Raw genomic sequence first — 15483 nt, 5'->3', positions numbered from 1 at the left:
GCTTCGATGTAAATGCTTCCTTGCCACAGTCTCTCACGGTGCACTCCAACATCTTGGGCAGAATATTCAGCCCCTCTCTTCACAGTTTGACAACCTCTTTAAAGAAGTGCTAGGCCCAGTCAAATTGCTCAGCGGATTAAAGCACTTGCTTGGGCAGACACAGGGCTGGGGTTTGATCCCCACCATGCCATGCCTCCGAGCTCGCTGAGACATCGATTGAGACTGGGCGTGGTGGTGTGCACTTGTAATCCCGGTTCTTGGGAGGCTGAACACAGGCAGATCACTATGAGTCTGATCTACATAGTGAGACCCTGTAGACCCTGTACTAAAAATACAAAAAAAAAAAAGAAGTACTATAAGAAGCCTCAGACTAAATGAGAATGTTTTGACTTCAATTTGAGACAATAATCAGTTCCATATAGAGGGGAGAAAAATCATCATCAAGCACCAAGAAGTTGACTTTCATGGCAGGAGCACTGCAGGCTGTCACAGAGTTATTGGAAAAGCACCTGCAGAGAGAGGGGTGCATGTTGCACAGTGTCAGAAAAAGAAAGCAGATAATCATGCCAAAATTGGAGATCTGAAGTCGTCACTTCACATCATGCCTTTATTTAATGATGGTTACAGGTTAGCAGTAAGTTGGTCAGTACTGAAACATACCACAGCCAGTGCCAGCTGGAAGTTCATGTAGTGGTGTGGTTCTAAAGAGTGTCTTGCCCTCTACAGATACAGGAGATAGGGTGTGGCATATCTGGCTGGCAAAATAGGCAGCACCTGTAAATTACAGGATGCCAGGACAGTGTCAAATAATTCCCAGCACCCCAAGTGTGGAACTTCCCAAGGGCTCCCAGGAGATGTGGATGGCATAAAAGAGAGGCGCTACCTCAAGGGGCTGCTGTCACGACTTCTCACAGTGGCCTACTCTGCTTCTCCCAGACGTGGAGAGCACTTAGTTTTGCTTTTATCCTCTCCTCTCCTTTGGGGCCCAAGTTCACTCTGCAGAGGTATTTCTACCCTTATCCCTTCATCCCTCAACTTTCAAATGCTAAACTTTGGGCACTATTTTTGACTTATCTTGTGTAATTCTTTGTTCAACCCAAGAAGGACCTAGAATAATTTTAATTGGCAAGCGCTTTCTGAAGCCACTACAGTACTCAATAACACCAGGAAGCTCTTCACTCATCCCCATACACCCACTCTTGCCTCTCCCTCTCACTCCTGTCGTCTTTCAGGTGGACCCACACTCACATGTCAGGAGTGAGGGGACCATATGAGACATGCTGCACTACAAGGCCAGCCCTGTGGTCCCTTGTTCCTCCCTCCCTCTCTCCCTCTCTCCCTCCCTCCCTCCCAGTCCCCCCCTCCTGTGTATATCAGCAGGCACACATGTGTGACTGGCAGATGACTGAGGCAGAAACTCCCACCCTTGAGCCCTGCAGGTGGGCTGCAGGCTCCAGAAAATTCAGGATATCAAAGCAGAACTGTGTGGGGGTGAACAGCAGCCACAGTTGATCCCAAGGTATATAGCCGGGATGCCAGGAAGCAATGCCTGAGGTGAGACCTGTGGGCAAAGTGGAGTCAGGCAGAGGATGGCAGGTGGAGAAGCAGGCCAGGCAGAGGAGCTGCATGCGCGAAACACTCAATGGCAGCAATCCAAAAGGGCTCCTCCCAGAGGAGTCCTGGGCAAGAAAGGGTGAGCAGGGAAAGTTGCTGGGCCTGGTGGTGACCAGGGCAGAGGAGGAGGGGCAGGACCCATGTGAGCAGAGGCTCACCGTTTGACATGATACATGGACCTCTGCCAGTTCTGAGCACACTGTTCTCTGTCAATGTGTCTATGTGCAGAGCCTGTGTCTGCTCTGGGGTGGTTGGCCAAATCCTAAGACAGCCCCAAGATGCCCACCCCTTATGCATCGCCCCATGAGACGCGAGAATGTGATGGATTGTGCCTGTGACCAGGGTACACTGCCTGCCAAACAGCGACACTGCAGGTGGCACTGAGGCCTCAGCAGTATGACTGTCAGGTACTGACATATGGTCATCTTCGGTGGGTAGCAGGTGAGCCAAGAGACACGCCTGTGAGGTGCTGTCCTGCTAGTGTTGAAGAAGGAAGCTAGTGCACTGCTGTGAGAAACCACTGAGAACCACCGTGTTTCCCAAAGGATGCTGAGCCCCAGCCCTGTCTGATGCCTGATGGTAGCTGCAAGTGTGGCATAGTGAGCCCAGAATCTCAATCCATGCAAGCCTGAGATACCAAACAAGAGCTGTGCTGGGGCTCTAGGTGTTCCCCACTCAGTGTGAGTCAGTAGAAAGGAACTGCTCTGGCCAGCAGCAGAGGGCAGCTTGGGCTGCAGGCTGCCCACAGGAAAGGACAGCTCTCTTCTGATGGGGCAGCCAGACAGCCTGCACAGGAGGTAAGAGGAGCCACCATCCATGGCCCTGACAAAGTACAGCCTTACCACGGCCTCCTTCAGAAAAGAGAAGGACTTGCACAAAGCCTGGAAGCCGAATCTGAAAATCAAATGTAACAGCTGTCCCTTTTTGTCCCTTCATAACATTTATACATCTTTTAGTTAGGGAAAAAGAAATCTCTGGGTTTGTTTTTTTTCCTTCTTACCTTTAAAAACATGTTAAAAAAAAAAAAAAAAAACAAAAAAAAAAACATGTGAACAACCTCACTCCCTCACTCCCACTTCTGGACCTGGGTAGATAAATGAAATGGATTCAGGTTAACATCCATGTTCAGGCATTCTAGCTAGAATCTTAGGCCTTCACCTAGCAGCAGATGAAAAATCACCTGAGCTTCAAACCCAGTGACCATGGAGTAACCAACAGCGGGGACAGTGAGGTTTCCCAAGGCGTCCAAGTGCCAGGTTAGAATGCTAGTACAAAGACAGCCAGGAGGAAACTTAAAAATACTAAGTTAAGGGCTCCCCAAATGTCCTTCAACAAGGAACAACCATAGTACTATGCCCCCTGCACACTGTTTTTCTCCCCCCTACTTCTCTGAGGCTGTAGTCCCTGAGGTCAGGCCAGCAAGGCAACAGGCCCCTGCAGAAAGCCCATGCAGGACTTGCTCTCTCCTTGGGATGCTGTGGTCTCCTTCCTCCTTAGCCCACAGGCAGTGGGACCTGGAGAGAAGGTGACATCTGAGTCTGTGCCTTCCTCTATTTCTCGGTGATCCTCAGATTTCTCTAAAGGAGTCAGTTTCCCCATTTGCTAACTCAGAAAAACACCACCAGCTCCTGATGGCACCCAGTGTCTATCCAGTGTCCACTCCCTGGCCTGAGAGCAGGCCCTTGCTTATCTGGGAGATAAGATCTGTGGCAGACTCCAAGTGAACTGATCAGGCATGATAACTACTGGGGAGTTAGGCAACGCCTAGGGGGAGGGAACGGTGGCCAGGAAAGCCCCACTCTTTGGCTTAGGCAACAGATGAGGCATGGCCATGATACCAAAAGAAGTGGATTAAAAGCAAACAACCAGCTTGGCACAAGGCTAAATCAGCCATCCCATGTTAAAAGTTTTAAACAATAACATAGTTTACTCTGACAACAGAGAGTATAATTATTCTTGAATAAGGCACTTGTATGCCTGTTCCTATGTACAGTGAGTAGCTGGCTCCCTCCAAAATGGCCAAGAGCAATGTTCTGAGAGGTTGATGTCCTCCAGGTCATTCTCAAAGCAGTACTGAGAAAAGCACCCTTATTCACAACCTGGAACTGCACAAATTCCAACCTAGCATCAATCCCACTTCCCTCCTGCCATCACTCTTCATTGTCTTTGACTTGTAGTAATTGTTCTGCAAAAATGAGTCAAGTTCCCTTCAATTCCCCATACATATGGTTATCTAGTTCCCATCAGAGCCCAGGAGGGCTGGCCAGATTTTGGAGATACTCTCTTTCTCTTCCTTTCATAAGAAATCCAGTACATTTCTTCAATTAAATGTAAAAGTAAAATTTCATACACACTCCAGCTGGTGGGACCAACCAGCAAGACCATGCCAGTCCCCTGTGAGGGTGTACAGGTATGACCAGCAAGACCAGGCCCAGGTGAGGGTACACATACAGGCTCAGGTGAGCCGAGAGTCTGAAGCACTAGTATAGGCAGGGCCACCATTCTGCATCAAAGGGCTCTGGAGAACTCAAGCAACAGAAGACCAGCCCAGCTCCCACATCCAGAGACCAAGACCAGCCCTATCCCCAGTACAAATTGCATAGTAAGCTTGGCTGAAGTACAAAACATACTTCTGGGATCTGACTTAAACACTACCATATATGTGGGGACACTAGAGGAATTTTACTACTTTTATTCTTCATTGTGTGACTCATTATTCTTTTTTGGTTTGATTGGGTTTTGTTGTTTTGGTGTTTTGTGGTTATTTTTGTTTTGTTTTGTTTCTTTTTTTCACTTTTTGTTTTTTTCTTCTACTGATCTTTCTCTTTTTTCCTCAAATACCTTTCAAATTTATACTTTTATGTGAGTAAATCAGCTCTTTTCTTTGTGATTCACTCTTTTGCCTTTCTCTTTTCTCTCCTGTGTCTTCCATTTCCCAATACTCAGGTGATTATCCTTTGCCCTTGAGATGTGCTTCTACTATATTCGACCACATATACCTGTCTTGTCTACAACCCCTATTAACACCCCCTGCCATGCAACAGAGTAAAATCACTCCCTCAAGAGGAATATCATTGCATGCAAGTTGTTGGTGTATGTTGAATTATGTTATATAACTGTAGAATTTCCTTCAATGGTTGAAGGTATAAGGTTAATAGTTACCACAGTCTTTTAGTAGCTAGGCTATACTTGTTGCTAGCTGTGTCCGTCCTCCTCCCTGAACTTTGCTACCCAGATGGCATTTGTTTCCTAAGAGAGCAAGCTCTTCAAGGACACGGACACCTGGACACCTAGTGCTAGATTTTGGGAAACTGACATGGTAGCAACTCAATGATTTAACTTCTCTAGGCCTTTAGGCTCCTTATATATAAAATAGGAAAGAAACCACCTCTGCTGTGAGGAGTAAGTGATAAGTCAACCAAACCGTTATCTGGCAGTGGTAAAAATCAAGTACCTTTCACACTTCACTGGAGATAGTAGGTAAGCTGGGTGTGGTGCTGCACACTAGCTGTAATCCCAGCGCTCAGGAGGCTGAGGCAGAAGGACCTTAAGTTACAACACAGGCTGGCCAACTTAGCAGGCCCTGTTTCAAAATGAAACTTTAAAAAAAAGGCTGGCAATTTCGCTCAGTGGTAAAGCCTATTATGTACAAAGGCCTGGGATCAATGAGTAGCAACACACACACACACACACACACACACACACACACACACACACCATACAAGGTAAAATGTTTAAAATACTGAGAACACACCTTCCTGCCTGCAGGCTGCACAGCTCCACATAGAAAGTCAGATGGACTTGGGAGGTCTGGGAGATCCAAGCGGGTAGTATTTCTCCTCTTGGTAGCAGGTGACCAGACATCTGGAAGACAGTGCTTCCTGCAGGAGCAGCAGTGTCACTGAGGAGCTGTACACCTGACCAGCAGCCTGGCCTCAAGGGAAGGACTGAAAGGCCCATGCAATGGGCAGGGTCCTAGAACTGACACAGCACATGGCAACCTCTGTAGTTATTTTAAAGAATGACTTTAGCTTACAGAAGTGACTGAAACAGAGGTAGCACACAGACAAAAACAGAAACATGGACATAGAATCCTACAGGGAACTGTAGATAGTCCCAATATAAGAGATGATCGTGAACAATGGAGTGTGAAGGAGCCTTTCCTCTTGGAGTTTTCCTGTGTGGTGGTATGGAAACAGGAAGGCAAATTCAGTTCTGAGGCTTCTGAAGGCATCAGACACAGGGTGCACAGTGATGAGGTTGATGGTAACAGTATTCCTCATGAAAAGTCACTCAGAGAAAGAACAGCAAACAAATAATTCCCTGTTTTTTTATGCAGCATCTGTTCAATGTTCAGCTAAGCCTCTGACTAAATCTTGGCAGAACTGGGCCCAGTCCTGGGTAGACAGACTCAAGCAAGTCCTAACTTGCTGACAGTCACCAATACTTTCTACAACTCATCACAGAATGTAAAAACACCGACTGTCCCCGCAAGGCCCTCTTCAGAGCTTGACAGCGTTTCTTACCCAGAAAAAGGAGAAAACCATACCCGTAACATAGAGAAACAGAAGTAGAGAGCAGAGGTCAGGGTATGACCCCTAGTCTAGAGTAGTCTGTGCTTTCTGAATGGGGAACTTGGGCTGCATGGTCGCAGGGTTTTTGAGTCTAACCCACCCCCTACATTGTCACAGGTCTCACCACCTGCCCTCCTCAGCTCTGTCATCAATTTTTTTTTTTTTTTTTTTTTTTTTTTTTGTGGAACCAGGGATTGAACTCAGGCCCTTGCGCTTGCCAGGCAAATGCCTATTCTACTGAGTCATCTCCCCAGCCCCTAGCTCTGTCATCTTCAGGAAGAGTTTGAAAGCTCTCAAGGGAAGACAGGAAAGGAGCCTTGCTCTGCAGGAGCCTGCATTAATGTCTCCTATGTTTAACTAGTGGTGCCCTCCCTGCCCACCACACTGTGGCTCCCAGGTCTCTGCCCTAGAGAGACACAAATGTGGGCCTAGCAGGAAAAGCAGGCTGGCTCTGTGGGGCTTGGCAAAAACTAAGATCCAAACATCTACCAGCAGGGAGCTGTTCTATGATGGCACGTTGGTGCTACAGGATTTGTGCAACAATTACAAATACATGAATTTACTTGAGAAAACTCCCTGCCTTGGGGTTAGTGAGATGGCTCAGTGGTCTAAAGCACCTACTTAGAACAAGCTTAGCAAAGCACAGGGACCACGGTTCAATCCCCCAGCACCACATGCCAGACTGCCCCGCCCCCTGGTGGGCTGAGCTGGACACACACACATAAATAAATAATTTTTTTTTAAAAACTCCTGCCTCATACATGTTAATTTTTTTACAACATAAGCTGCAAAAGAATATGTACTATTTTATTCCATTTCTGTAGAAATAAAAAGCACACAATCAAAACTACATATACATGTGATAAAGTGCGTAAGATCTGGGAAAGGTACAAATAAGCTAATAATAATTGTGAATTTCTTACATAATTGTCATTTCTGAGGACAGGAGGTTTCTCTGTCCTATTTAAGTGATTTAGAATGATAACATATTAGACATAACATGGAACAGGTATTTTCCATCAAGTATTGCTATGTTAAACTTTAAATCCCTACAGAATGTGAAGAAAAAAATAAAAATAAAAAATATTTTAAAAATAGGAATAAACAATTACATGTTTTTACACAGAAATTTAGAAATCTAACCATATACAACATTGTAGCAGGACAGTCCTATGACAGATAGTGAGGTTAAGCTCAAATGCCTATGTTATAGAAATAATATCATTAAGCTTCTCTTCTGGAGGGTTAACAACTTAAGGTTGCAGATCAAAAATTAGACAAAAAGAAGGGCTACAAGGACAGTCAACAGTTTAATCCTAGCCCTTCAAGGTCAATGAGGGCTCAGGACATAGGAGAACCTGTACTGTAATGGCATGTAACTCAGTGAGGTCCCAAATTTTCTGATCAAGGAGATTATGGGGCCACAGAGCAACATGATCAATGATGTAGAATGTGCCTAAGGAGAGTCACATGGAGAGAAAACATTTTCTCAGGTTTTCACAGAGAACAAATTGGTCAAGCAATGGCTATGACTCATCCACATGGCTGACACTGACAAAGGATCTACAAACTGCGGTACAGGGTTTCAGGGTAAATTCTGAGGGGATTTGACTGACCTTGGCAGATATGGAAGTTACATTTCTTGTTATATAAGTCTTGCTTTATCTGTTCTTAACCATTCAGCAGAAAAGTATAAAAATGAGGTACAAAAAGTAGAGCCATGTTAATATGCTGAGCCGCAACTTCTGACATTGTCAATCCTACAGATAACCCACAACTATTATGGACTACAGGACTATAATGGATTATTTTGCCGAATTCATGCACCTACAATATTTGAATGGCAATGGAATACTCATCTCTAAACTAAACAAAAAAGGAGATACAAATGAAGGACCATTCTTTATCTGTATATACAAAATAGGATAGATATACAGCTACTTTCTCTTAATTCAATGGGAAGAAAGATTTGTACTAAGAGTGTTTGGACAGGATATCATGTCTGCATCTTGTACTACGAATAACTACTATGAAGATAACAATATGTAATGCATTAATTATTGAAACTGTCCTACTATCCTGTTTGGAAACTGTCTCATTGCTATTTGTTTCTCAATAAAATTAATTTTAAAAAAGGATGTGTGTATGATATCATAAAAAAAGAATGGTAATTTATTAATTTAGTAATCATCTAGCTAAAATTTAAATTAAATATAATTATGTTAAGTAACAAAAAGAGGGAGAAAGGTCAGAAAAGATGAAGCAAAGAAAGTCCCAACAAATGATGGGAGGGGCAGGCAGCACTGGGGATCCCGGACTCCAGCCCCACTTTCGCTCACCACTGAGAAAGACCTGATGTACCTTCACCAGCAGGTCAGCACTCGGATAGGTTTCCTTAATAAATAGTTAGGTTTCTTGGACATAGAAGCAGAGATTCTTCACCCCACATAATGTAAATTTTTCAAATAGGAAGAGAGCAAAATGTCAGAGGAAATCATGGATCCCTAGCAACAAGCAGCAAAGAGAGTCCTCACCCCATATGACACTGACTAACAAGAGTCTTCCTACCAGCCTCTCAAAGTTGGGGTTCTCATTTCTCATCAGGAAAACCAGCCTCATTGTTTCCCATCTTTGCTTCCTGGAACAGGGCAGTTCCAGCTTCTGGGTGCCTGAAAATCTCAGAGAATACTTGAAAATATGAAGTCAGGCAACCAGGCCACAAGATCTGTCCCTAGCTTTGTCACTGATGAGCTCTGTAACCCTAGACAAGGCACTAAGTCTCTCAGTCCATTAAACACAGCTTTCTAATAGTTCCTCCACTGTGCAGTGTGAGTGTGCAGAGCCTAGATCCCAGTGAGCACTGTTTGGTAATGCTGACCATAGCTGCTAGCATTTTGATTGGAGATATCTATGGCTATAGCTATCAATATGTGAAGGCCACGAATCTGCATGTCACAGCAGATTTCACGGCCCATTCTGAGAAGCAGTGATTACATGGTGACTTCCTTGGGTAAAAGAAAAGTCAAACAAGACAACACCATTGAGGACCACATGAAGCAGGTAGCACAGGGGAAGGGGACTTCGGAATTGTTACAAAGACAAGCAGATGAATGTAGATTTAATTTGCAAATGAAATAAATAGTTAATGGAAACAAAATGGTAACATGTGGATTTAAAGATTTCCTTGGGGGCTGGGGAGATGGCTCAGTGGAATAAGCGCTTCCATGGCAAGTGCAAGGGCCTGAGTTCAATCCCCGGTTCCGCCAAAAAAAAAAAAAAAAAAAAAAAAAAAAAATTTCCTTGGCAAGAGCCAGCCAAACAGCTCAGTGGATTAAAGTGCCTGCAAGCAGGTTCAGGGGCCGGGGGATTCAATCCCCAGGCCTGCCATTCTGGACCTGCCCCCAGGGCACACTGAGACAACGATTGAGATGGGGCATGTGGTGAGTGCCTGTAATCCCAGCTCTCGGGAGGCTGTAAACAGGCAGATCACTATGAGTCTGATCTAGTAGTGAGACCCTGAACTCCCTGTAGACTCTTCCCTAAAATACAAAAAAAAAAAAAAAAAAGATTTCCTTGGCAAAAGAGGGCAAGGTGAGTGTGGAGCCTGAGAAAACCAAATGTTGGTATGTGTATACACAAAAATGCTTGAGTGTGTCTACACAACTATGCATATGCACTGTGTATGTAACTGTGCACTGGATCCACGTTCACATCTTGTCTAGAACATCTTCAACAGCTTGTTCCCCAAAATAAATATACAAGTGCTCATTCTATCTCCCTCTTTTCCCAACAGCCCCCCAACACACAAACCTACACACACATGCGCACACACAAATGCACACATGCATGCATGCATCCCACAGCCAGGGGTAGAGTGAAAAAGGAGGAGGCCACGGCCAGGCTGGACTCACCTTTGCAGCGCTCGCAGCAGGCGCCCCTCTGCTTGATGGCCAGGGCACAGTTGCGCAGCAGCACTGGGCACTTCTCCCGCTGGCACGTCACCTCCTTGTTCTAGGCAAAATGAGACAGGAATTACGGGAAATTAGTGTCAGAATCTCCAAAGCCCTGACCTACGCTGAGTTCCCCGCTTCCTGTCTTGCCTTCTTCTTGGCTGGAAAACATGGCGATGACAAATGGAAGCTCTCCCTCCCCAAAACAGAAATATCCACCCAGGAACACAGGACTCAGGGAAAGCAGGGAACAGCTAGACATGAGAGCAGATAAAATGTCCCTTCTCCAAGCACCAACTGTGCCCAGATAACGCAATGCCAAGGGACACACTTTCTCTGACTCTGTTCTATGATTTCTTTTTAGTGTGCGTTTCAGAAATGGTAATATTTGTATAAATAGTATTCTGCCTATTGGGCTAGGTGCCCAGGGCTACATCATGAGAACAAAAATATTTTCTCATGGCCAGCCAATGATCCCTAACAGTACATACATTAAAATGCAGCAATCTAAAGTTCCAACTCAAATAACACAATGTTGAATATTGAACTGGCTCCATTACAGAAAAACTAATATCCACATGCCAAGCAGGGACGTGACTGCTGTAATGTTATAGCCCTGGGACAGGTTCATTACCCTAGCACTTAGCTAATGAGTAGGTGGTGAGCATTTGCATCTTTGGTTTTATCCACAAAGGTCAGCTGTTAAGTGTCCTAGCAAAATAAGTTAAAAACATGACACGTATGCCTGTCTGTATGCAGAGCTGATGTGTGTAGCCCAAAGACAGATGCAGAATGTCACCACGAATGGGGCTAGCTCAGGGCTTACTGTGTGCGGGGCCCTGTGGCTTCCATTCCTATTTATAGTCCGTGAGATAAATATTATAATTCTCTCCTTTTTACTAACAAGAAAACCACACCACAGAATGGATAGTTAACTCGACCTATCTATGACAGCTGCTAAGTGGCAAACACAGAATGCAGTCTAAAATCATGAATGAACAGGCAGTCACACTCTAGCAGAATCAGGTGGCGCTGCTGCCACCACTAGCATGGGGGTGGTGGGAGAGGGCACCTGACCAGCTCTGCCTACTTGAGATGACCTAGATCCCTCTGTACTGTATAGGAAACCTTGCTTTGGTCCTGATAGTACAGTTAGAAAAACTATCAGGCAGGCTGAGGGGGCCACTCCCCTTCCTTCCTTCAACTATGGGCACAACTCTTCCCCAGTGATTATTCATGTTGAAGCTTAGGAGGTCATGATGCCCAAGGGAGCAGATCGTTGACACTAGGCAGACTGAATGGGAGGCACCTAGACACCCAGAGGTGAAGGTGTCTGGCCACAATGGGAGGCACCTGAGTCTGATCCTTGAGCTACCAGAAGCCTGAGTTATTGAGGGTTATTCTTCCTCAGTTCTCCTTCTTCCTCCTCCAGGCTCCCAGGACAGCCCAGAGCCCTCAAGCCAACACGCCAGTCCCAAGCATGGCCACTCACACACAGTCAGAACACCACAAGGTCCTTCACAGAGAACTCCATTATCACCACAATGTTCACCTATGATCACAGGTTCCTCTTTGTCCTCCTTTTTCCCTTTAACCTTCTGCCTGTTTCTACTGCTACTATCACATAACCTTCAATAAGTGTAGCTACTTACTACAAATTATTTGCTTGGCAATTCTTCCCTTGTTGTCCACAAGAACGTGGATGCTGCTGCTGCTGCTGCTGCTGCTGATGATGATGATGAAGATGATGATGATGATGATGATGATTGTACTTTTGCCCATTCAACTATAGCATCTGGTGAGTCCACCAGAAGTACACCACCAAACCTCAAAGACCTCACCTCAGCAGCCCCAGAGACCCCTGCAAAGGTGGGCAGTCAGACAACTCAGTCAGCAAGCAAGGTGACCCCCCCAGGCTGCTTGGAGATGCTCTCTCACTCTCTTTTCTAGGTAAAAAGTAGGTTCCTGGAAGGAAAGGCAGACTAATAGCCACATGCAAAAGACTAAATTATGGAACAAAAGGCTTCTGTTCTTATGGGTTGTCAGGAGGTGACCAGGCACCAGATCTCAGAGATGAGCTTATAAAAAAAGGATTAAAGACAAAGGCACAACTATAGCCTGGAGAGTCCAGGAAGATCAGAACTGCCTTGGAACTAAGATGAAGGCTTCTCTAGATTTCTCATATTTATTAGATTTCAAACAAGTTTGGGGTGTGTGAGAGAAAATAAAGGGAAAAGCTGAAGTAAAGGTGGAAAACTGAGCAGAACCTTGAGAAGTTAAAAGAAAGACTATTCCAGCAGTAAATTTTGCCAATTAAGAGAACTCTTATCTCTAAGTTTGTCAGTTACTGCCCTAGAATAAGGGGTGCTCAGCTGTGGTGTTACATTGTCATGAGACCACTGTGACTGGTAACTTAACCCTGCCAATCATTCAGCTTGCATTCCATTGCTGATCTACACAATGCAGAAGGTCCATCCCAGAGGTCATCCTAGCCACCTTAGCACATGCCTCAGCAAGGACAGCTGCTGACAGACAAAATGGCATAGTAGCCCACAATAGGAGACCAGGAGACACAGACCTGTCCAACCTTACCTGTTGCTTTTCTCTGAGGATTACCTGGTAACTTGCCCTGAACCTGGGTAGCTCTTTGTTCAGCACCGAAGGTGTTCGAGCTTCCATGGGAGTCATATACTCATGTGGTGGGCTCCCTTCCAGATTTTAGGCATTTTCCTTCTCCTTTTCTACACTCCTTGCTGACTCAGGCTTTCAGCTATCAGAGTGTTCCCTTTGTTTAATTGTTGGTTTCAGATAAACACAAAGAACAGGGTTAAGTAGTACAGTGTTTTCCTGAAGGGGAAGAGAGGAATTGGTCTGTTTAAACATCCTACCACCCACCTCTTCTGCATGAAGCAGCTGGTGAGAGACAGTGGCACAGTGGCCTGAAGGGTGGAACCAAACAGACTGGCTCACTCATTTTCCTGGGTCCTAAAACCATGACTAAAGCTGTTGCCTTCTGGGGTAGTTTGCTGATATTGGTTTACTGCATAATTTTCAATCAGTTTTGCTTTTACTGTGATAATTGTAGCTTTCAGTTTATGCTACAGCCTGAAAGAACATACGGCTTGACTTTATTTTGAGATCCATCATCAAATTTATATGCTTTGCGGCTTGATCTAGTGACTGGAAGTTTTTCGAGGGACAGGTCTTATTCCTTTTTCAATGCACTAAGGGGTATCCAGCCAGTATGGCATCCCAGTTACATGATCTTCAACCATATGAGTTGTAGTTATAGGGGAAATTCAGTGGGTCCAAAGGAAGTATCCCTGGAACTCACTTAAGACTAATAACACTCAGTGCCAAGGAATCCAGCCTTGCCAGTTTCAACTTGTAGGAGGTTAAACCTAGTTCCTACTTTTTGCTACTACTATACAACTTCACTATTCCTTCTGAGTCCCCATTTGGATTTCTTCTTATCCACTGGGACAAGTTCCATACTAAGATCCCTCAAAGAAATCATTTTATATTCCTGTATAATAACAAAAGGTTCATGTATTCCTTTGAGGAAAACAAGATGTGGCCACACCTTGACAGCCTGAACTGTAATGGTGTATTACAATTATATCTCTACAGCAAGGAACAGAAGAAATGGTCAGAGAAGTCTTATGTTTAATCATTATGGCCCGCTACAAGAGGCCTCATCTGTGCCCTCAGCGTCATCATTCCTCAGTACCAGATGTTGCTGGACTCCCTTCTGTCACCTTCTCCTCTCTTCAGAACACCTCCTCTGCAGCATGATCAGTCAGCGCCCTCAGGAGGTAAGGGTCATCTCCCAAGCCCACTCCATGCTATATCTTTGTTATTTATCACAGTGCCCCAGGATTGGAGAACTCAACATCTAAGCCCATCACTTCTCTACCCCTTTGAGAAGTAGCAGGCACTGATGAAACTGTCACAGTGCCAGTTCCTTTTCCAGTTGTAGACATTCAGCAATGCAAGTATATACTAGTAGATTTTCTAAGGATCTTGAAAAGTTACTGACACTTTTCATACCCTAACAGTGGCTTTTGATCTGACCTGATGAGATGTCCAATTCACCCTCATCACTTGCACAGAAGGAAAAGGAAAAGGATTAGAAAGACTACAAAGTAGGCCAGTGTTGAAGCCCTTGCAGCCTCACTTTTGAATGGCAAGAAGGGCCTGAGTCGGATTATAATAGGGGTTCAAAAACTAAGTAAAAGGCATTTTAGCTGGTGTTCAACAAGGGATCCCAGGCCTATGTACTGTGGTAAGCTCAGGTCTGTTAGTCAGGGCCTCAGTGAAAATTCAGTTGCATTTAAGTTTCTACATGAAGAAGCCCTCCATAAATATAAGAATTTAGACTCTGAGAATAAAAAAGGTCAGATTATCTGAAGGCAGTATTTTATCATCCAATCAACTCTACACACTAGGAAAAAGCTCCCAAAACTCCAACTGGCCCCGCAAAACAAAATAAATCAGGGCTGGTGAGATGGCTCAGTGATCTAAAGCAGCTACTTAGAACAAGCTTAACAAAGCAGAGAGACCGCAGTTCAATCTCCCAGCACCACATGCCAGCCAGCCCTGCCTCCTGGTGGGCTGAGCTGGCCACACACACATACACACACACACACACACACGCACACACACAAATTAATTAATTAATTAATTAATTAAAAAAAATAGAGACCCAGTTCTAGGCCAGGTCCGGTGAGTGTGTGGAGAGCTTCCTGCTAACCTGCACCGGCGGGACCAGTCCCACCCAGGTGCATCGTGGGCCAGACCCTCTCCCACCCCCTCGGACCACCCCCCACAACTCCACCTTATCTCCCCACCCCTCCCGTCGAGTAGGAATTTCTGCCCACTTCCGGGAACCCCCACATCCAGTCCTAGCCCAGGTCTGGTGAGTGTGTGGAGAGCTTCCTGCTACCCTGCGCCGGCGGGACCAGTCCCAGCCAAGGCGCATCGTGGGCCGGACCTTCTCCCACCCCCTCGGTCCCCCACCCAGTACTCCACAGTACCACCCCCCCGCGCCCACCCACTAGGAATTTCTGCTGAGTTCCAGGAACCCCCAGACCCAGTCCTAGCCAAGGTCCGCAGAGGGAAGGAGCTGAGCACAGCAGCCAGACCTAAGCCACACGCAGCTGGATAAGTAGAAACTCTGTAGAGTTCCACCTGAACTTCAGTACCTGTGAAGGTTATAACTACAGCAAAGATCTACAACAAAGGGCAGAAGACAGTGCTACACAAAATGATGAGAAGGAACAAAATGCAACCTCAGAACCCAAGCCCACCCATGACAAATGCACAGGACACTAACACAGAACAAA

General features: G+C 45.4%; 1 protein-coding gene across 1 annotated transcript in view; it reads right to left on the bottom strand.

Annotated features, from left to right (window-relative positions):
• LOC101590098 (BMP-binding endothelial regulator protein) overlaps positions 1–15483 on the bottom strand; it is a 311194-nt gene that overhangs the window by 254446 nt on the left and 41265 nt on the right. Inside the window, exon 4 of the mRNA XM_023721292.1 lies at positions 10100–10199. Coding sequence (XP_023577060.1) covers positions 10100–10199 — 100 coding nt within the window. The remainder of the gene's footprint in view (positions 1–10099; positions 10200–15483) is intronic.

Source organism: Octodon degus, unplaced genomic scaffold, assembly GCF_000260255.1.
Source record: "Octodon degus isolate 3935 unplaced genomic scaffold, OctDeg1.0 scaffold00081, whole genome shotgun sequence".
NCBI lineage: Eukaryota > Metazoa > Chordata > Mammalia > Rodentia > Octodontidae > Octodon > Octodon degus.
Note: the sequence above shows the minus strand (reverse complement) of the source record. Positions and strands in the feature narration are given on the sequence as shown.